Source organism: Salmo salar, chromosome ssa15 (genome assembly GCF_905237065.1).
Source record: "Salmo salar chromosome ssa15, Ssal_v3.1, whole genome shotgun sequence".
Lineage (NCBI taxonomy): Eukaryota > Metazoa > Chordata > Actinopteri > Salmoniformes > Salmonidae > Salmo > Salmo salar.
The window spans coordinates 12,788,380-12,812,368 of NC_059456.1; the positions used below are offsets into that span (position 1 = coordinate 12,788,380).

Consider the following 23,989-nt stretch of genomic DNA (forward strand, 5'->3'; position numbering starts at 1 on the left):
AGCCAGCCACGGAGCACCACTGTACTTCAACTTGTCCTATTCACCAGCTTTGGAGCTCCACTGTGCCTCAAAATGCCGTATTAGCCTGCCATGGAGAACCACTGTGCCTCAACGTGCCCTATTAGCCAGCCATGGAGCACCACTGTGCCTCAACGTGCCCTATTAGCCAGCCATGGAGCACCACTGTGCCTCAACGTGCCCTATTAGCCAGCCACTGAGCACCACTGTACCTCAACGTGCCCTTTTAGCCAGCGATGGAGCACCACTGTGCCTCAACGTTCCCTAATAGCCAGCCTTGGAGCACCACTGTGCCTCAACGTGCCCTATTAGCCAGTCACGGAGCACCACTGTACATCAACATGCCCTATTAGCCAGCCATGGAGCACCACTGTACTTCAACGTGCCCTATTAGCCAGCCATAGAGCACCGCTGTGCCTTAATGTACATTATTAGCCAACCATCGAGCACTGCTGTGCCTCAATGTGCCCTATTAGCCAGCCACGGAGCACCACTTTGCCTAAATTTGCTCTATTAGCCAGTCACGGAGCACCCCTGTGCCTCACCGTGCCCTATTAGCTAGTCATGGAGCCCCACTGTACCTCAACGTGCCCTATTATCTAGCCACGGAGCACCACTGTGCCTCAATGTGCCCTATTATCCAGCAATGGAGAACCACTGTGCCTTAACGTTCCCTATTAGCCAGCCGTGGAGCACCACTGTGCCTCAATGTGCCCTATTAGCCAGTCACGGAGCACCACTGTTCTTCAACGTTCCGTATTAGCCAGCCATGGAGCACCACTGTGCCTCAACGTGCCCTATTATCCAGCCACGGAGCACCACTGTGCCTCAATGTGCCCTATTATTCAGTCACGGAGCACCACTGTACTTCAATGTGCCCTATTTACCAGTCATGGAGCACCATTGTACCTCAACATGCCCTATTTGCCAGTCACGGAGCACCACTGTGCCTCAACGTGCCCTATTAGCCAGCCATGGAACACCACTGTACTTCAACGTGTCCTATTCGCCAGCTATGGAGCTCCACTGTGCCTCAAAATGCCGTATAAGCCAACCATGGAGCACTGCTGTGCCTCAATGTGCCCTATTAGCCAGCCACGGCGCACCGCTGTGCCTAAACGGGCCCTATTATCCAGCCACGGAGCACCACTGTGCCTCAACGTGCCCTATTAGCCAGCCACGGCGCACCGCTGTGCCTAAACGTGCCCTATTAGCCAGCGATGGAGCACCACTGTGCCTTAACGTTACCTATTACCCAGACTTGGAGCACCACTGTGCCTCATCGTGCTGTATTAGCCAGCCACGGAGCAGCACTGTGCCTCAACGTGCCCTATTGCCAGTCACAGAGCACCACTGTGCCTCAACGTTCCCTATTAGCCAGCCATGGAGCACCACTGTACCTCAACGTTCCCTATTAGCCATTCATGGAGCATCACTGTGCCTCACCGTGCCCTATTAGCTAGTCATGGAGCCCCACTGTACCTCAACGTGCCCTATTATCTAGCCACGGAGCACCACTGTGCCTCAATGTGCCCTATTATCCAGCAATGGAGCACCACTGTGCCTTAACGTTCCCTATTAGCCAGCCGTGGAGCACCACTGTGCCTCAATGTGCCCTATTATCCAGCAATGGAGCACCACTGTGCCTTAACGTTCCCTATTAGCCAGTCAAGGAGCACCACTGTTCTTCAACGTTCCGTATTAGCCAGCCATGGAACACCACTGTACTTCAACTTGTCCTATTCACCAGCTTTGGAGCTCCACTGTGCCTCAAAATGCCGTATTAGCCTGCCATGGAGAACCACTGTGCCTCAACGTGCCCTATTAGCCAGCCATGGAGCACCACTGCGCCTCAACGTGCCCTATTAGCCAGCCATGGAGCACCACTGTGCCTCAACGTGCCCTATTAGCCAGCCACTGAGCACCACTGTACCTCAACGTGCCCTTTTAGCCAGCGATGGAGCACCACTGTGCCTCAACGTTCCCTAATAGCCAGCCTTGGAGCACCACTGTGCCTCAACGTGCCCTATTAGCCAGTCACGGAGCACCACTGTACTTCAACGTGCCCTATTAGCCAGCCATAGAGCACCGCTGTGCCTTAATGTACAATATTAGCCAACCATCGAGCACTGCTGTGCCTCAATGTGCCCTATTAGACAGTCATGGAGCACCACTGTGCCTCAATGTGCCCTATTAGCCAGACATGGATCACCACTGTGCCTCAATATGCCCTATTAGCCAGTCACGGAGCACCACTGTTCCTCAACGTGCCCTATTAGCCAGCCACGGACCACCACTGTACCTCAACGTGCCCTATTAGCCAGCCACGGAGCACCACTGTACCTCAACGTGCCCTGTTAGCCAACCATCGAGCACCACTATGCCTCAACATGCCCTTTTATCCATACATGGAGCACCACTGTTCCTCAACACGCCCTATTAGCCAGTCACGGAGCACCACTGTGCCTCAACGTGCCCTATTAGCTAGCGATGGCGCACCACTGTTCCTCAACGTTACCTATTAGCCAGTCACGTGCCCTATTAGCCAACAATCGAGCACCACTATGCCTCAACGTGCCCTATTATCCATACATGGAGCACCACTGTACCTCAACGGGCCCTATTAGCCATCCACGGCGCACCACTGTGCCTCATCGTGCCCTATTAGCCAGCGATGGCGCACCACTGTGCCTCAACGTTACCTATTAGCCAGTCACAGAGCACCACTGTACTTCAACGTTCCCTATTAGCCAGCTATGAAGCAACCGCTGTGCCTCAACATGCCTTATTAGCCAGTCATGGAGCTCCTCCTTACCTCAACGTGTCCTATTAGCCAGTCACGGCGCATCACTGTGCCTCAACGTGCCCTATTAACCAGTCACATAGAACAACTGTGCCACAATGTGCCCTATTAGCCAGTCACGGAGCACCACTGTGCCTCAACGTGCCCTATTAGGCAGAGAAGGAGCACCACTGTGCCTCAACGTGCCCTATTAGCCAGTCACGGAGCACCACTGTGCCTCAACGTGCCCTATTAGCCAGTCACGGAGCACCACTGTGCCTCAACGTGCCCTATTAACCAGTCACATAGAACAACTGTGCCACAATGTGCCCTATTAGCCAGTCACGGAGCACCACTGTACTTCAACGTTCCCTATCAGCCAGCCATGGAGCACCACTGTGCCTCAACGTTCCCTATTAGCCAGCCTTGGAGCACCACTGTGCCTCAACGTTCCCTATTAGCCAGCCTTGGAGCACCACTGTGCCTCAACGTGCCTTATTAGCCAGCGATGGAGCACCGCTGTGCCTCAACGTGCCCTATTAGCCATTCTTGGAGCTAAACTGTGCCTCAACGTGCCCTATTAGCCAGCCACGGAGCACCGCTGTGCCTCAACGTGTCCTATTAGCCAGCGATGGAGCACCACTGTGCCTCAACGTGCCCTATTAGCCAGTCACGGAGCACCACTGTACTTCAACGTTCCCTATTAGCAAGCGATGGAGCACCACTATGCCTCAACGTGCCCTATTAGCCAACCATCGAGCACCACTATGCCTCAACGTGCCCTATTGTCCATACATGGAGCACCACTGTGCCTCAACGTGCCCTATAAGCCAGTCACAGAACACCACTGTTCCTCAATGTGCCCTATTAGCCAGCCATGGAGCACCACTGTGCCTCAACGTGCCCTATTAGCCAGTCATGGAGCACCACTGTGCCTTAATGTGCTTTTTACTTTGTTTTATTTGTACTTAACCTTTATTTAACTTTATTTTGCTTGCATCAAATCAAATTTGATTGGTTACATACACATGTTTAGCAGATGTTATGACAGGTGTAGCGAAATTGTTGTGTTCCTAGCTCCAAAAGTGCAGTAGTATCTAATAATTCACAACAATACACACTAATCTAAACGTAGAAGAATATAATTAAGAAATTTAGCAATGTCGGAGTGGCATTGACTAAAATACAGTAGAATAGAATACAGTATATACATATGAGATTATTAAAGTGGCCAGTGATTCTATGTCTATATGGCAGCAGCCTCTAAGGTGCATTGTTGAGTAACCGGGTTGTAGCCAGCTATTGATGGCTGTTTAACAGTCTGATAGCCTTGAGATAAAAGCTTTTTATTTTTTTTAAAGCCCGACAGAATGCTCTCAATAGTGCATCTGTAAAAGTTTGTGAGGATTGTAGGTGCCAAGTGGTGTCAGCTGTACTGTTTCAGCTCATAAGAGGTGTCACCTGTACTGTGTTTCAGCCAATAAGAGGTGCCACCTGTACTGCCAGTCGAAGGAGACTGCTGACGTGGCGTACATGAAGCAGCTGGTGCATGATGGGACACGCTGCTCCTACAAAGACCCCTACAGCATCTGTGTCAGAGGAGAGTGTGTGGTGAGTAACCTAACTCTAACCTAACCCTAACCTAATCTTAACCTAACCCAACTGTATCAGGGGAGAATGTTAGGTGAGTAGCCTTAACCTAACCCAACCCTAACCCTACAGCATCTGTCAGGTGAGTGTCTTGAGTAGGCTAAACCTAACCTAACCGCTCTGTGTCAGAGGAGAGTGTCTTGAGTAGACTACCCCTCTGTGTTATTATTATTATTATTTTTTATTTTTTAATTGAACCTTTATTTAACTAGGCAAGTCAGTTAGGAACAAATTCTTATTTACAATGACGGCCTACCTCGGCCAAACCCGGACGACGCTGGGCCAATTGTGCGCCGCCCTATGGGACTCCCAATCACGGCCGGATGTGATGCAGCCTGGATTTGAATCAGGGACTGCAGTGACGCCTCTTGCACTGAGATGCAGTGCCTTAAACCGCTGCGCCCCTCGGGAGCCCCCCAAACATATTGTGTTAGGGGAGAGTGTGGTGATATTCTGGACAAACATTGACATTGAATGTTCTAAAATATGAATGCTCAAGAAGGTTACGGGTAATAGGTAGCAGAATATCAGATATTAATGTTGGAGATAAAATCATATATTTGAAGTGAAAGAACCAGCTTAATGTCTCTCCTTCAGAATTAGTCTGCCTCTTTACTGAATGTCATGTTTTGCCACTAGCTAATCAAGGGTTTAAACTACAGCTTCAGGCTTGTTACAAATATCACTCCTGATTTCCCAAAAACAGACTTGACGGGTCTTGCTTTTTTGTGTGGTTCTGTCTTCCAGAAAGTGGGCTGCGACAAAGAGATTGGTTCCAACAAGGTGGAGGATAAGTGTGGAGTGTGTGGTGGGGACAATTCTCACTGTCGTACCATCAAGGGAACCTTCACCCGCACCCCCAAGAAAGCTGGTAGGGGACACATAACACTGCAACACACAGCCACATCAGTCCATCACCTAGCAACAGTCCTCTCACTGTGTTCATCACCTAGCAACAGTCCTCTCACTGTGTCCATCACCTAGCAACAGTCCTCTCACTGTGTCAAGCACTCTGTCCACATTTGTGTTTCATTTCAAAATCAAATTTTATTTGTCGCATGCGCCGAATACAACAGGTGTAGATCTTACTGTGAAATGCTTACTTAAGAACCCTTTCCCAACAATGTAGAGTTTTTAAAAAGTAAGTAAGAAAAATGTGCCTAAATAAACTGAATGAAAAATAGTAACACAACACAATAAAATAACAACAACAAGGCTATATATGGGGGGTACCTACCGTAAATTCCGGACTATAAGCCGCAACTTTTTCCCAGGCTTTGAACCTTGCGGTTTAAACAATGACGCGGCTAATATATGGATTTTTCCCGCTTTAATTTTTTTTTTCTCCAAAAAAACACATTCTGTGACGTGCTCAGTTTTTGGGCGGCATGACGCTTTCATTAGACCAATGAAATTGCCGAATGGGTTAAGGTCAAACAACTTTTTTATTTACTGTTTAGATTAAATTGAGCGCTCTCAAACTTCCCATCATTCTGATTACGGTAGTCATTTTGTCACCCTCATCATGGCAAAGACACGGAGAAATGCATATGATGCAGCTTTCAAGTTGAAGGCGATTGATCTGGCTGTTGGAAAAGGAAATAGAGCTGCTGCACGGGAGCTTGGTCTTAATGAGTCGATGATAAGACGTTGGAAACAGCAGCGTGAGGAATTGCCTCAGTGCAAAAAGACAACTAAAGCTTACTTCTAATTTTTTATTTTTTGTTACAAGCCGTGTTTCGTTAAAGCCTATTTATTTTTGTTACAAGCCGTGTTTCGTTAAAGCCTATTTATTTTTGTTACAAGCCGTGTTTCGTTAAACGCCTATTTATTTTTGTTACAAGCCGTGTTTCGTTAAAGCCTGTGTAAAGTTAATTTGTTTCAATGTACCGGTAGGCACCTGCGGCTTATAGACATGTGCGGCTTATTTATGTTCAAAATATATATATTTTTTTTATTCAGTGGGTGCGGCTTATATTCAGGTGCGCTTAATAGTCCGGAAATTACGGTATATATAGCTGATGATGGTATTGATGATGGTGTTGGTTATGATGATATTGATGATGAGTGTTGGTGGTGATGTTGACAGTGTTGATGATATTGATGATGGTGATGTTGATAGTGATGACGGTATTGATGATAGTGATGATGGTGACGTTGATAGTGATGGTGGTGATGTTGATAGTGATGATGGTGACGTTGATAGTAAGGATGATAGTGACGGTGGTGATATTGATAGTGATGATAGTGATGGTGGTGATGTTGATAGTGATAATGGTATTTATGATAGTGATGGTGGTGACGTTGATAGTGATGATGATATTGATGATAGTGATGGTGATGATATTGATAGTGATGATGGTGATGTTGACAGTATTAATGGTATTTATGATAGTGATGGTATTGATGATAGTGATGGTGGTGTTGTTGGTGATGATGAAAGTGATGGTATTGATGATAGTGATGATAATGATGATGGTATTGATGATGGTGGTGATGTTGATAGTGATGATGATAGTGATGATGGTGATGTTGATAGTGATGGTAGTGATAGTGGTGATGTTGACAGTGATAATGGTATTGATGATAGTGGTGGTATTGATGATAGTGATAATGGTGATGTTGATAGTGATGACAGTGATAGTGGTGATGTTGACAGTGATAATGGTATTGATGATAGTGATGATGGTGGTGTTGGTGATGATGATATTGATGATAGTGATGGTATTGATGATGGTGATGATGATAGTGATGGTATTGATGATAGTGATGATGGTATTGTTGAAACTGATGATGGTGATGTTGATAGTGATGATGATATTGATGATAGTGATGGTGGTGATGTTGATAGTGATGTTAATAGTGATGATGGTTTTGATGGTATTGATGATGGTGATGATGGTATTGATGATAGTGATGATGGTGATGTTGATAGTGATGATGGTATTGATGATAGTGATGGTGGTGATGTTGGTAGTGATGTTAATAGTGATGATGGTTTTGATGGTGTTGACGATAGTGTTGATGGTGATGATGATATTGATGATAGTGATGGTTGTGATGTTGATAGTGATGATGATAGTGATGGTGGTGATGTTGATAGTGATGATGATAGTGATATTGGTGATGTTGATAGTGATGATGATAGTGATGGTGGTGATGTTGATAGTGATGATGGTATTAATGATAGTTATGGTATTGATGGAACTGATGATGTATTGATGATGTTGATGGTATTGATGGTGATGATGGTGAGACCTACAGCAGGGCTTTGCTTCAACACTTCACTAACGCATCAAGTTCCTGATGAACTGCTGGTTATTAGAATGAGATTTGTTAGAGCAGGGCAGGAACAAAACCATGCATGAGTGTTGCCCCTTCCCTTCCTGCTCTTTGTTAACCCTTTCCTCTAACTGTCTGCTGTCACTAAACCATTCACCTTTCTTTCCTCTGTCTGTTGTCACTAAACCCTCACCTTTCTTTCCTCTGTCTGTTGTCACTAAACTCTCACCTTTCTTTCCTCTGTCTGTCTGTTGTCACTAAACCACTCACCTTTTTTTAACAGGAAAAAAGTTAAGCAAGAGATGCCAAAAAGATATCCCTTTCTTGGAAAACACAACCTGCAAGTATCCAGTGTTCCAGACCTTACTGTTCTCAACTCCTTAGTCCCCTAGCCCCTATACCCTAGTCCTCTAGTCCCTATACCCTAGTCCCGTAGCCCCTACACCATAGTCCCCTAGTCCCCTAATCCCCTACACCATAGTCCCCTAGCCCCTAATCCCTAGTCCCCTAGTCCCCTACACCATAGTCCCCTAGCCCCTACACCCTACTAGTCCCTTAATTTATACCTTACCTACGTGTGCAAGGCAATAATGCAAGTAGCTACCCAAAAAAGTGATCCTGCATACTTACATCAAGTTTAGAATTGCAAATCTGTGCATGTCTGTGTATGTCACATACTAAAATATATAAAGTACCCAGGATCACCAATTTGGGTAGCTAATTTTATTAATCAGGCTTTACAGATAATTTAGAAACTTTCAACACCACTGAATTATGACAAAACTACTTGCTTTTCACTCAGTAGAATTGATACAGATATAGAATCTTAATTTGACCCAGTTTGCTACAGCAAGAAAATAATCCTGCAGCAACAGGAAATGTGAACTATTATGTGGATTATAATTAATTTACATTTTTGTAGGGGTTGATACATTTTTCTTAAGAGAAAATCAAGTCTGAAATTTCAAAGTGGAAATCAGAAATGTCAGAAGGATTTTTAAACCTCAAATACATGTTTTAAATGTCCTGCTTTGCATGAACGTTCTCCTGCAACAGGTTGATCAAATTAAGATCCCACATCTGTATGTTGTCCTGCTTCTGTGCCATAGCTCATCGTGAGACAGGTCTGCCAACCATAAAAGGAATATTGGCCACTCCCAGGCGTCTGATTGATGACAGATTTAATCTCTGTAATGTAGAGCAGACACACATACAGCCCTTTTCACATCAGCGGATGTCACAGAGTACTATGCAGAAACCCAGCAAGCAATACAGATGTAGAAGCAAAGTGGCTAGGAAAAACTCCCTAGAAAGGCAGGAACCTAGGAAGAAGGGTAAAATAATGTGTGTGAGAGAGAGGGGAATGGAGAGAGAGAGGGAGAGAGAGGGGGATGGAGAGAGAGAGAGAGGAGGATGGAGAGAGAGAGGGAGAGAGAGAGGGGATGGGCAGAGAGAGAGGGGATGGAGAGAGAGAGAGGAGGATGGAGAGAGAGAGGAGGATGGAGGGAGAGAGGGAGATGGAGAGAGAGAGAGGAGGATGAAGAGAGAGGGAGAGAGAGGGGGATGGAGAGAGAGAGGAGGAGGATGGAGAGAGAGAGAGGAGGATGGAGAGAGAGGGAGAGAGAGAGGGGATGGGCAGAGAGAGAGGAGGATGGAGAGAGAGGGAGAGAGGAGGATGGAGAGAGAGACAGGGGGATGGAGAGAGAGGGAGAGAGAGAGGGAGAGAGGGAGAGAGAGAGAGAGGGGATGGAGAGAGAGAGGGAGAGAGATAGAGAGAGGGGGATGGAGAGAGAGAGAGGGGGATGGAGAGAGAGAGGGGGATGGAGAGAGAAAGAGGGGATGGAGAGAGAGAGAGGGGGGGATGGAGAGAGAGAGGGAGAGAGAGGGGGATGGAGAGAGAGATATCATATTGTGATAGTTGCAACAGCAAGTCAATGAAACAAAGGCATCAGAAAACAACTAACTGATTGTTTTTTTTGTTTGAAGGGAAGACGAGAGGAGCATTTACCTTGCCTAAAGGAGCTCGGAATGTTTATCTGAATGAAACAGAAGATTTTAGAAATGTATTTGGTGAGTCTCGATTGGTTTGCAGAGGTGGTGGACATCCTTGGAGTAGAAAAGACGGCTTTGCAGCTTCAGTATGGATTTACTGTTTCCTGCTTATTGACACCTGGCTCAAAGTTCTCCCATTCACTCATCATTCAGTGTCTTTACTATCAATGTAATTATGAGACATGCTATATACAATACTGGACACCTACCCAGTTTGAAATGTAGGCCTGTACTACATGAAGTTTTTATGACGTTTAGTTTTAAATGGTAGTGGAACAGCCATGCTTCAATAGAGCTCCCTCACCCCTCACAGCCCTGTGTGCCCTGTTGTGGAAGCTGCTGTAGAACTCTATACGATTGTAGATGTGTTTAGATGTGTCTAACTGATTCTAGGTGTTTAGATGTGTCTAAATGATTCTAGATGTGTCTAACTGATTCTAGGTGTTTAGATGTGTCTAAATGATTTTAGATGTGTCTAACTGATTCTAGGTGTTTAGATGTGTCTAAATGATTCTAGATGTGTCTAACTGATTCTAGGTGTTTAGATGTGTCTAAATTATTCTAGATGTGTCCAGATGATTTGATGTGTCTAGCTGTCTAGATGATTTTGTGTGTCTAGGTGTTTCTACATTATTCTAGTTGATTGTAGATGTGTCTAGATGATTCAAGATGTGTCTTTATGATTCTAGATGATTGTAGGAATCTAGATGATTGTAGATGATACTAGGTGTCGAGATGATTCTAGATGATTTTCGGTGTCTAAATGATTCTAAATGAGTCTCGATGATTCTCCAAGCTGCCAGCTTCAGTAGTGCAAAGCCATTGCCTCAGGTTCATGTCCACGTCCACCTCTGCAAACAGAGATCTGTTGTTCTGCTCTCTAACTGCTGCCTCTTCCTCCTCTTTTTCCCAAACCACCTCCTCTCTTTCCCAAACCACATCCTCTCCTCTTCTTCCCCTCTGCTGACTGACTCACACTGTGCAAAGGTTTCCTTAAGATGTTTCTGATCCCTCCCGGGGCTAGACATGTGATCATTCAGGAGCATGAGGCTTCTCCTCAGATGCTTGGTAAGTCAGCATCTCCTCCTTCACTACTCAAGGGTGGTGAAATGCATGACATTGAGCAGTATTGTTGAAATGAGATTTGAACAGATTCTAATTCATGGAGCATGCTACAGAACATGCATTTCTACATTCCTCAATCTAGACTCACTTTCCTTCCAAGAAAAATGTAGGACTATTTAATTGCCATAAAATGAATCTCTCCCTCTCACTAAACCCCTGTCTTTATAGATAGTGCTGGTTAAATGGTTAATATACACTGAGTGTACAAAACATTAAGAACACTAACTTTGTAGCAGATATCATGACGCAATATGCTCCTACACATGCAATCGTTCGGTTGTCATATTGGCAGGTTTACTAGCAACAAACTATCTAGCTAGCTTCTAGCCTAGTGTTTGATATGCAATGTGATCTCCTTGTAATGAACAGTGTCGACGAGTGTCCTGTGAGAAGGCACTATGCCAGGCAAAATTGGGCATCATCAGCTCATTGTTATGGATTTATCAAAATGAATGTCAATAGAAAACAGCTTAAACAAGTGCAGCTACTTTGCTGTTATTTTGTCTGCAGAGGTTGTGACTGTGTTACCCGTAGCTAGTTGGTTAGCTATCTATCAAGCAAGGGATAAGAACGATGCCAGCGAGCATGGACACGGAACATGAACACCTGGGTCGCGTCCTTCAATACAGAACTAATGGAACGAACGACTGGGTCGCGTCCATAAATACAGAACTAATATAATGAACGACTGGGTCGCGTCCATAAATATAGAACTAATATAATGAACGACTGGGTCGAGTCCTTAAATATAGAACTAATGGAACAATTTGTCTTAAATATAGAACTAATGGAATGATGTATCTTAAATAGGTAGTCCGTCATTTTAATACGATTTTGTTCTTAACTGACTTACCTAGTTAAATAAATAAAATACATTTTTTAATATGGAACTAATGGAACGATGTGTCTTAAATATAGAACTAATGGAACGAACGACTCTAGCAACCAAAAGATGAGAAAGCATGAATATCAACGAAATATCTTTATTTCTACCGGTTAATGTGTGCTTTAGTATTGTTTTCTTTGGTAACTGTGGTATAAGTGGGATAAACGCCTCCGTTCTGTACATTATCTTATTCTGTGTTTTACAGCATTCAACCCACATGATGCAAAGTGCATTTAATGTTAAAAAAAAATATTGAAATCAAAAACCGTGATAATTTTTAAAATAATAGAACCGAAACAGAACCGACCACAAAAAGCACTAATCGCTCAGCACTACCAGGCGCACAAGTTTAAGTGTGTCAAGAACTGCAAGCTGCTGGGTTTTTCACGCTCAACCGTTTCCTGTGTATCAAGAATGGTCCACCACCCAAAGGACATCCAGCCAACTTGACACAACTGTGGGAAGCATTGGAGTCAACATGGCCCAGCATCCCTGTGGAACACTTTCGACCCCATGTAGAGTCCCATGCCTCGATGAATTGATGCTGTTCTGACGGCAAAAGGGGGTGCAACTCAATATTAGGAAGGTGTTCCTAATGTTTTGTACACTCAGTGTAACCCTAATTCCGGGTGTCTCCTAACAATCTGTTTATTCCAGCGATCAAGAACCAGGTGACAGGCCGCTACATCCTGAATGGCCGAGGAGAGGAGCCTCGCTCCCGGAGCTTCATAGACCTGGGAGTGGAGTGGGATTACATTATAGAAGATGACGAAGAGACACTATACACTGACGGACCCCTACACGACGCTGTGGTCGTACTGGTAACTATCACACACACACCATGTTTGTTCAAGTAAATATTATTTTACCCTCATTCCTAATTTGTCAAAATGGTGTTGCCAAGCAACATGTTTAATTTGTTTGCCGGTGATGTGCTGCCGATTACCGTAGCGCCTTCATACAGTACCTGTAAGGTCCCTCAGTCGAGCAGTGACTTTCAAACACAGATTCAACCACAAAGGTTTTCCAATTCCTTGCAAAGAAAGGCTCCTATTGGTAGCTGGGTAAGCAAAAAAGCAGACATTGAATATCCCTTTGAGCATGGTGAAGTTATTAATTACATTTTGGATGGTGTATCGATACAGCCAGTCACTACAAAGATATAAGCATCCTTCCTAACTCAGTTGCCGGAGAGGAAGGAAACTCCTCAGGGATTTCACCATGAGGCCGATGGTGACTTTAAAACAGTTACAAATTATAATGGCTGTGATAGGAGAAAACTGAAGATGGATCAACAACATTATAGTTACTCCACAATGCTAACCTAAATGACAGTGAAAAGAAGGAAGCCTGTACAGAATAAAAATATTCCAAAACATGCATCCTGTTTGCAATAAGGCACTAAAGTTAAACTGCCAAAAATTTGGCAAAGAAATGAACTTTATGTCCTGAATACAAAGTGTTATGTTTGGGCAAATCCAATACAACACATCACTGAGTACCACACTTCATATTTACAAGCATGGTGGGTATGCTTGTCATCGGCAAGGACTAGGGAGTTTTTTACTATGAAAAGAAACAAATTAGCGCTAAGCACAGATAAAAAAATCCTAGAGGAAAACCTGGTTCAGTCTGCTTTCCAACAGACACTGGGAGACAAATTCACCTTTCAGCAGGACAATAACCTAAAACGCAAGGCCAAATATATCCTGGAGTTGCTTACCAAGATGACATTGAATGTTCCTGAGTGGGGTTAAAAAAAAATCTAAGGCAAGACTTGAAAATGGCTGTCTAGCAATGATCAACAACCAACCTGACAGAGCTTGAAGAATCTTTAAAAGAATAATGTGCAAATATTCTACAATTCAGGTGTGCAAAGCTCTTAGAGACTTACCCAGAAAGCTGCAATCGCTGCCAAAGGGGATTCTAACATGTATTGACTCAGGGGTGTGAATACTTATGTAAATTTGATATTTCTGTATTTCATTTTCAATAAATGTGCAAGTTTTATAAAAACATATTTTCACTATGTCATTACAGGGTATTGTGTGTAGATGGGTGATAAAATCAATTTTAACTCAGGCTGTAACACAACAAAATGCGTAATAAGTCAAGGGGTATGAATACAGTGGTTGCTCCACTAAAGGTTTTGAGATTATGCTGCAGGATTTAGTGGTAATTTGTGGTTTAGTACGGTACCCTGCATCACTGCGTCACTGCTCCAGACCAGCGCAAGGGGGAGTTAGAGCACTGATTATGCTTTTGGGTCCTACTGTGTCTCTGACTGACAATGAATGGGCGACATAAACCAAATAGAAACTGATAATTGTGCATGACTTCAAAATTGAATTCCAATTAACTGACTGATAAGGATGAAGAAGGTGAATTTAGAACAGTAGTGTAAGAATTGCTATTCCTCTGTCCTGCACGCACACACCCTGAAAAATACACTTTTTTTTTATACTCGTCAATATTACTTACTAAAACTGTTGTTACACTAAGGTTTTTATTCTAAGAGAAACTAAAATGTTCAATTATATTCCATGATATTCTAAAGATATATGTGTTGACTGAATATAAGCAAGTGATGTCTGCTAAATAATCAAGTTGATGGCGCAGTCATATAGCCTCGGCACCTACATAAAGCTGAGTGACTCACTCATTCATGGCTTTGGATCAAAATAAATAAGAACCAACATTCTTTCTGATAGTGTTTAATAAAGACGTTGATGTTTTGGTTATCCTGACCTGGACACCATGTATTATAATAGTCCATTATGGGCTATTAGCAGGACAATAGACTATTGCCAACACCTCTCTGTATTTTGATACTTTGTGCAAGGCAATTGATCAGCATTAAAAACTTTGTGGATGTGGCCTCCCGAGTGGCGCAGCTGTCTAAGACACTGTATCGCAGTGCAAACTGCGTTGCTACAGATGCTGGTTCAATACCCGGCTGCAACCGGGTATTGAGGTGAAGGTGGGCTAACCGGGAGACCCATGAGGTGAAGGTGGGCCTTTGGTTTCTCTCCCTCTAAAAACAGAAGTAAATAATTCTAAATAACAAACAGTCTTTATTTAGATTGTCTCACCCCATATTCAAGAATGGCCGTTTTCTTGCTCACTTTAGGTTATTTGAAAACGAAATCATCTCCAAAGTATAGAGATTATTATTATTACATTTAGAATTACAGTTGAAGTCGAAAGTTTACATACACTTAGGTTGGAGTCATTAAAACTCATTTTTCAACCACTCCACAAATTTCTTGTTAACCTCTCTTGGGTAGGGGGCAGTATTTTGATGTCCGGATGAAAAGCGTGCCCAAAGTAAACAGCCTGTTACTCAGGCCCAGAAGGTAGGATATGCATATGGTAGATTTGGATAGAAAACACTCTAAAGTTTCTAAAACTGTTAGAATTATGTCTGTGAGTATAACAGAACTGATATGGCAGGAAAAACCCAGAGGACAAACCATCCCCCCCAAAAAAATCCGTCTACCCCTATTTTCAATGGCTATCACTTTTATTATAAGGCCAAGTTCTCCCAGATTGCAGTTCCTAGGGCTTCCACTAGATGTCAACAGTCTTTAGAAAGAGTTTCAGGTTGGTTTTTGGAAAAATTAGCCAGAAATTGTAGTTTTTCTAGGTGGCTCCCATTTTGGTTTCTCCGGTAAAGACAGTCTTAAAAGTCTTAAATTGTATTGTTTATTTACGTATTAGAGTACCTAAGGTTTGATTATAAACGTTGTTTGACTTGTTTGGAAAAGTTTATTGGTAACGTTTGGGATCCATTTTGTATCCATTTTGATGGAGGGAAACTGAGTGGATTATTGACTGAAGCGCGCCAGCTAAACTGAGTTTTTATGGATATGAAGAAGGACATAATTGAATAAAAGGACCATTTGTGATGTAACTGGGACCTTTTGGAGTGCCATCAGAAGAAGTTCATCAAAGTTAAGGCATTTTTTATATCGCTATTTCTGACTTTCGTGTCACACCTGCCTGGTTGAAATATGTTTTTTATGTGTTTGTATGCGGGGAGCTGTCCTCAGATAATTGCATGGTTTGCTTTTGCCGTAAAGCCTTTTGAAATCTGACACAGCGGCTGGATTAACAAGAAGTTAAGCTTTATTTTGATGTATTACACTTGTGATTTTATGAAAGTTAAATATTTATAATACTGTAGTTTGATTTTCGCGCTCTGCAATTTCACCGGATGTTGGCCAGGTGGGACGCTACCATCCCACCTGCCCATAAGAAGTTAACAAACTGTAGTTTTGGCAAGTGGGTTAGGACATTTACTTTGTGCATGACACAAGTAATTTTTCCAACAATTGTTTACAGACAGATTATTTCACTTATAATTCACTGTATCACAATTCCAGTGGACCAGAAGTTCACATACACTAAGTTGACAGTGCCTTTAAACAGCTTGGAAAATTCCAGAAAATGATGTCATGGCTTTAGAAGCTTCTGATGCTAATTGTCATAATTAGCGTCAATTGGAGGTGTACCTGTGGATGTATTTCAAGGCCTACCTTCAAACTCAGTGCCTTGACATCATGGGAAAATCAAAAGAAATCAGCCAAAAAATTCTAGACCTCCACAAGTCTGACTCATCCTTGGGAGCAATTTCCAAATGCCTGAAGGTACCACGTTCATCTGTACAAACAATAGCATGCAAGTATAAACACTATGGGACCACGCAGCCGTCATACCGCTCAGGAAGGAGAGACGTTCTGTCTCCTAGAGGTGAATGTGCTTTGGTGCAAAAAGTGCAAATCAATCCCAGAACAACAGCAAAGGACCTTGAGAAGATGCTGGAGGAAACAGGTACAAAAGTATCTATATCCACAGTAAAACGAGTCCTATATGGGCATAACCTGAAAGGCCGCTCAGCAAGGAAGAAGCCACTGCTCCAAAACCGCCATAAAAAAGCCAGACTACGGTTTACAACTGCACACGGGGACAAATTTCGTACTTTTTGGAGAAATATCCTCTAGTCTGATGAAACAAAAATAGAACTGTTTGGCCATAATGATCATCGTTATGTTTGGAGGAAAAAGGGGGAGGCTTGCAATTTTTTAATTTTTAATTTCACCTTTATTTAACCAGGTAGGCAAGTTGAGAAGAAGTTCTCATTTACAACTGCGACCTGGCCAAGATAAAGCAAAGCAGTACGACACATACAACAACACAGTTACACATGGAGTAAACAAGCATACAGTCAATAATACAGTAGAAAAACAAGTCTATATACAATGTGTGCAAATGAGGTGAGATAAGGGAGGTAAGGCAATAAATAGGCCATGGTTGCGAAGTAAATACAATATAGCAATTAAACACTGGAATGGTAGATGTGCAGTAGATGAATGTGCAAAGTAGAAATACTGGGGTGCAAAGGAGCAAGATAAATAAATAAATACAGTAGGGGATGAGGTAGTTGTTTGGGCTATTTACAGATGGGCTATGTGCAGGTGCAGTGATCTGTGAACTGCTCTGACAGCTGGTGCTTAAAGCTAGTGAGGGAGATAAGTGTCTCCATTTTCAGTGATTTTTGTAGTTTGTTCCAGTCATTGGTAGCAGAGAACTGGAAGGAGAGGCGGCCAAAGGAGGAATTGGCTTTGGGGGTGACCAGTGAGATATACCTGCTGGAGCGCGTGCTACGGGTGGGTGCTGCTATGGTGACCAGCGAGCTGAGATAAGGCGGGGCATTACCTAGCAGGGTCTTGTAGATGACCTGGAGCCAGTGGGTTTGGCGACGAGTATGAAGCGAGGGCCAGCCAACGAGAGCGTACAGGTCACAGTGGTGGGTGGTATATGGGGCTTTGGTGACAAAATGGATGGGACTGTGATAGACTGTCCAATTTGTTGAGTAGAGTGTTGGAGGCTATTTTGTAAATGACATCGCCGAAGTCGAGGATCGGTAGGATAGTTCGTTTCACGAGGGTATGTTTAGCAGCATGAGTGAAGGATGCTTTGTTGCGAAATAGGAAGCCAATTCTAGATTTAATTTTGGATTGGAGATGTTTTGATGTGAGTCTGGAAGGAGAGTTTACAGTCTAACCAGACACCTAGGTATTTGTAGTTGTCCACATATTCTAAGTCAGAACCGTCCAGAGTATTGATGCTGGACGGGCGGGCAGGTGTGGGCAGCGATGGGTTGAAGAGCATGCATTTAGTTTTACTTGTATTTAAGAGCAGTTGGAGGCCATGGAAGGAGAGTTGTATGGCGTTGAAGCTCGTCTGGAGGGTAGTTAACACAGTGTCCAAAGAAGGGCCAGAAGTATACAGAATGGTGTCGTCTGCGTAGAGGTGGATCAGAGACTCACCAGCAGCAAGAGTGACATTATTGATGTATACAGAGAAGAGAGTTGGCCCAATAATTGAACCCTGTGGCACCCCCATAGAGACTGCCAGACGCCCGGACAACAGGCCCTCCGATTTGACACACTGAACTCTAGTTGGTGAACTATTTGAGAAACCTAGGCTGTTGAGTCTGCTGATAAGGATGTGGTGATTGACAGAATCAAAAGCCTTAGCCAGGTCGATGAATACGGCTGCACTGTATTTTTTCTTATCAATGGCGGTTATGATATCGTTTATGACCTTGGGCGTGGCTGAGGTGCACCCATGACCAGCTCTGAAACCAGATTGCATAGCGGAAATGTAACAGCCGTCTGAAGGAGTAGACCAAGGCGCAGCGTGGATAGTGCTCATCATGTATTTATTTTGATCTGAAACAAAGAAACCAATAATCGACAGCCAAACAGTTCTGTCGGGTATGTAATATAAAAACAGAAATGAACCACCACTAAACACAATGAGAAAACCCCTACCTAAATATGGTCTCTAATCAGAGGAAATGAGATTCAGCTGCCTCCAATTAGAGACCAACCCCAAACAATTCCAACGTAGAAACAGAAAAACTAGATATTTAAACATAGAAATAAAATAACATAGATCAACCCAAAAAACACAAAACACACAAAACAAACACCCCCTGTCACGCCCTGACCAAACTATCATAGCAAATGACACCTTACTGGTCAGGACGTGACAGGAGAAGGTACGGTGGGATTCGAAATGGTCGGTAATCGGTTTGTTATCTTGGCTTTCGAAGACCTTAGAAAGGCAGGGTAGGATAGATATAGGTCTGTAGCAGTTTGGGTCAAGAGTGTCCGCCCTTTAAAAAAGGGGATGACCGCAGCTGCTTTCCAATCTTTGGAAGCTGAAGAACACCATCCCAATAGTGAAGCACGGGGGTGGCAGCATCATGTTGTGGGGGTGCTTTGCTGCAGGAGGGACTGGTGCACTTTGCAAAATAGATGGGATCATGAGAAAGAAAAATGATGTGGATATATTGAAGCAACATCTGAAGACATCAGTCAGGAAGTTAAAGCTTGGTCGCAAATGGGTCTTCCAAATGGACAATGACCCCAAGCATACTTCCAAAGTTATGGCAAAATGGTTTAAGGACAACAAAGTCAAGGTATTGGAGTGGCCATCACAAAGCCCTGACCTCAATTTCCTCTATAGAAAATGTGTGGGCAGAACTGAAAAAGCGTGTGCGTGCAAGGTGGCCTACAAACCTGACTCAGTTATACCAGCTCTGTCAGGAGGAATGGGCCAAAATTCAACAAACTTATTGTGGGAAGCTTGTGGAAGGCTACCTGAAATGTTTGACCCAAGTTAAACAATTTAAAGGCAATGCTACCAAATACTAATTGAGTGTATGTAAACTTCTGACCCACTGGAAATGTGATGTATGAAATAAAAGCTGAAATAAATCATTCTCTCTACTATTATTCTGACATTTCACATTTTTTAAATAAAGTGGTGATCCTAACTGACATAAGACAGGGAATTTTTACTAGGATTAAATGTCAGGAATTGTGAAAAACTGAGTTTAAATGTAGTTGGCTAAGGTGTATGTAAACTTCCGACTTCAACTGTATATACAATCATGGCCAAAGGTTTTGAGAATTACATAAATATTAATTTTCTCAAAGTCTGCTGCATCAGTGTCTTTAGATATTTTGGTCAGATGTTACTATGGAATACTGAAGTATAATTACAAGCATTTCATAAGTGTCAAAGCTTTTTATTGACAATTTCATGAAGTTGATGCAAAGAGACTATATTTGCAGTGTTGACCCTTCTTTTTCAAGACCTCTGCAATCCGCCCTGTCAGTTAACTTCTGGGCCACATCCTGACTGATGGCAGCCCATTCTTGCATTGTCAATACTTGGAGTTTGTCAGAATTTGTGGGTTTTTGTTTGTCCACCCGCGTCTTGAGGATTGACCACAAGTTCTCAATGGGATTAAGGTCTGGGGAGTTTCCTGGCCATGGACCCAAAATATTGATGTTTTGTTCCCCGAGCCACTTAGTTAGTAGTGCTCCATCATGCTGGAAAAGGCATTGTTCATCACCAAACTGTTCCTGGATGGTTGGGAGAAGTTGCTCTCGGAGGATGTGTTGGTACCATTCTTTATTCATGTCTGTGTTTTTAGGCAAAATTGTGAGTGAGCCCACTCCCTTGGCTGAGAAGCAACCCCACACATGAATGGTCTCAGGATGCTTTACTGTTGGCATGACACAGGACTGATGGTAGCGCTCACCTTGTCTTCTCCGGACAAGCTTTTTTCTGGATGCCCCAAACAATCGGAAAGGGGATTCATCAGAGAAAATGACTTTACCCCAGTCCTCAGCAGTCCAATCCCTGTACCTTTTGCAGAATATCAGTCTGTCCCTGATGTTTTTCCTGGAGAGAAGTGGCTTCTTTGCCTCACTGTGCGTGCAGATGCAGTCACACCTGCCTGCTGCCATTCCTGAGCAAGCTCTGTACTGGTGGTGCCCCGATCCCGCAGCTGAATCAACTTTAGGAGATGGTCCTGGCGCTTGCTGGACTTTCTTGGGCGCCCTGAAGCCTTCTTCACAACAATTTAACCGCTCTCCTTGAAGTTCTTGATGATCCGATAAATGGTTGATTTATGTGCAATCTTACTGGCAGCAATATCCTTGCCTGTGAAGCCCTTTTTGTTCAAAGCAATGATGACGGCACGTGTTTTCTTGCATGTAACCATGGTTGACAGAGGAAGAACAATGATTCCTAGCACCACCCTCCTTTTGAAGCTTCCAGTCTGTTATTCGAATTCTGTGGCTCAGTTGGTAGAGCATGGTGTTTGCAATGCCAGGGTTGTGGGTTCGATTCCCACGGGGGGCCAGTATACAGAGAAAAAAAAAATGTATGAAATGTATGCATTCAATACTGTAAGTCGCTCTGGATAAGAGCGTCTGCTAAATGACTAAAATGTAAATGTAATCAGCATGACAGAGTGATCTCCAGCCTTGTCCTCGTCAACACTCACACCTGTGTTAACGAGAGAATCACTGACATGATGTCAGCTGATCCTTTTGTGGCAGGGCTGAAATGCAGTGGAAATATTTTTGGGGGATTCAGTTAATTTGCATGGCAAAGAGGGACTTTGCAATTAATTGCAATTCATCTGATCACTCTTCATAACATTCTGGAGTATGTGCAAATTGCCATCATACAAACTGAGCCAGCAGACTGTGAAAATTAATATTTGTGTCATTCTCAAAACTTTTGGCCACGACTGTATATATATATTTTTTTTATTTAACTAGGCAAGTTAGTTAAGAACAAATTCTTATTTGCATTGACGGCCTAGGAACAGTGGGTTAACTACCTTGTTCAGTGGCAGAACAACAGATTTTTACCTTGTCAGCTCAGGGATTCGCTACCTGCTGCCCCATATAAAAGCCCACTTAGATATTCTCACAGATCAGATTTGCCCTAACGAAAAATGCCCCTTAGATATTAATTTAGAATCCTCCAATCCTCTAAATGAAATTATTGGCACAGAGTCACGTCATTGAAAAAATTATCTTTCGATATACTGTAGGTGGCATGAGTTTCACTAGTGTTGAGTAATGTGCTGTTAACCCCTGGTCGGGCTACGGGACGGACATCCAGCGAAAAATCCTATCACCATTAGCATAACAAAATGTAATATTTTTTTTTTCATTTTTTTTTCAAATTATATCGTTTTGTAGATACACCTCTCCTGAATCGAACCACGTTGTCCGATTTCAAAAAGGCTTTACAGCAAAAGCAAAACATTAGATTATGTTAGAGGAGTATATCGTAAAAGTAGCCACATAGCCATTTTCCGACCAACCACATGCATCACAAATAACCAAAAAACAGCTAAATGCAGCACTAACCTTTGACAATCTTCATCAGATGACACACCTAGGACATCATGTTACACAATACATGCATTCTTTTGTTCAATAAAGTTCATATTTATATATAAAAACAGCATTTTACATCGGCGCGTAACGTTGACTAACTATTTTCCCTCAAATGCATCCGGTGAAACAGTGCTACAATTTACTAAATTACTATTCGAAAACATTTTTTAAATGTAATATTGTCATTCTAAGATTTATAGATGAATATCTCTTGAAAGCACCTGTAATGCCAGATTTAAAAATAACTTTACTGGGTAATCACACTTTGCGAAAAGGGGATGCGATACTCAGAACAATAGGCTAGCAATACAGGTCAGCGCCATCTTGGAACAATCGCATATAAATCTAGTCTTGTATACTATTGTCAATAATCCCTTACCTTTGATTATCTTCATCCTTAGGCACTTCCAGGAATCCCAGGTCCACAACAAATGTATTTCGAAAAAGTTCATCCTTTATGTTCCAATAGCTTGTTCTTGTTAGCGCGTTCTGAAGGCTGCGCGGGGCTACTCTTTCAGCAAAATGCATTTTTTTCTTATTTAGGTTCGTTCAAACGTTGTATAACATAAATCTTTAGGGCCTTTTTCAACCAGAGCTCCAATAAGATTCAAGGGGGACGATTGCATTGTCTTTATAAACGTTTCGAAAGGGGAGGGTAGCCAGGGGCGCCGGCGTCATAATGGTGATGGCCCTCCTCATGTGACCACGTTCCACAGCGTGTCATTCAGTCAGTTTTCACAGTAGGAGACTCAAATCACTTTGTAAAGACTGGGGACAAGACTGGAAGCAATAGGAAGTGCTCAATGAACCATTGCTCACGGTGTGATTTATAAGCAACGAGATGAAGTTGACTCCGCAATTCAGAATTCCACTTCCTGTTTCGATCTGTCTCGGGGTTTTGACTGCCATATGAGTTCTGTTATACTCACAGACACCATTCAAACAGTTTTAGAAACTTTAGGGTGTTTTCTATCCACAAGTATTAATTATATGCATATCCTAGCTTCTGAGTTTGAGTAGTAGGCCGTTTAAAATGGGCACCATTTTTTTTCAAAAAGCGCTGTAGCGCCCCCTATCCTAGGCGACCGTCAAGAGGTTAAAAGTGATGTAGGTCTTATTTATTTAAAGAGCATTTTGAAGTTTGAAGCAATAGGATTTGAAGCAATAGCCTACCCGCTGTGGTCAACTATTTCAGCACTGTTTCATGCTGCTCTGAGACAAGCATGGGGACTGGTCTTGATAAAACTATGAGATTTTTATTTTCACTGAATTTCCATTTGAGTATTGGTAGACTACAAATAGGGTGTGGAAATGTTATGCTCTAAGTACTGTAGCCTACTCCTGACCATTACGTTGTACAGCGCTATATTTTCCGTTCCATCCTAATGGAAACCCTGAGGGTTTTGTTTTTCCTTTTTCTTGGAATAGAAACACCATAATATTAATTAAATTACTTAAGCTACATTTTTTTAAATCAATCCCATATACTATATTCTTACAAAAAAGTTTTTTAATTCTCTTGTGCAGTCAGTATTGAAGGCTATCAAAGGCTTCTCAAAGATGCCCTCTGGTGGTCAAACTAGCACTAACTAGCATTAATGGCTGACATCCTGCCATAGAATTCTGCAGTATGATGCAACTTTTAAAGGAAGAACCACTGTCCTTTCTGAAGGCACCGTATATAATTCCTGTAAGACAAAAAAAAAAATTTGGAACAGTAATTGGTGACGTCTTATTTCAAAACTAGACTTTCAAATAGCTTTTTCCCCAACAACATGGTACATTTCAGTTTTTTGGGCCTGCTATATTAGAAAATGTACTTCATGAGGGTAGTATCCAATATAATGCGTTGGTTAGAAAATGGTTTTAAGGACTGTCAGAAAAAGGGGTCCCAGGGCTGCTGGGGAAAAC

General features: G+C 42.9%; 1 protein-coding gene across 3 annotated transcripts in view; it reads left to right on the forward strand.

Moving 5' to 3' along the window:
* The window catches only part of adamts3 (ADAM metallopeptidase with thrombospondin type 1 motif, 3), a 298,496-nt gene that overhangs the window by 203,030 nt on the left and 71,477 nt on the right, over positions 1–23,989 (forward strand). For 2 of the 3 annotated variants that reach the window (XM_045695468.1, XM_045695470.1), the window contains 5 exons: positions 4,278–4,411; positions 5,198–5,321; positions 9,719–9,802; positions 10,772–10,852; positions 12,453–12,616. In XM_045695468.1, the coding sequence (XP_045551424.1) occupies positions 4,278–4,411; positions 5,198–5,321; positions 9,719–9,802; positions 10,772–10,852; positions 12,453–12,616 (587 nt within the window). The remainder of the gene's footprint in view (positions 1–4,277; positions 4,412–5,197; positions 5,322–9,718; positions 9,803–10,771; positions 10,853–12,452; positions 12,617–23,989) is intronic. The other variant, XM_045695469.1, reaches the window with a different exon arrangement.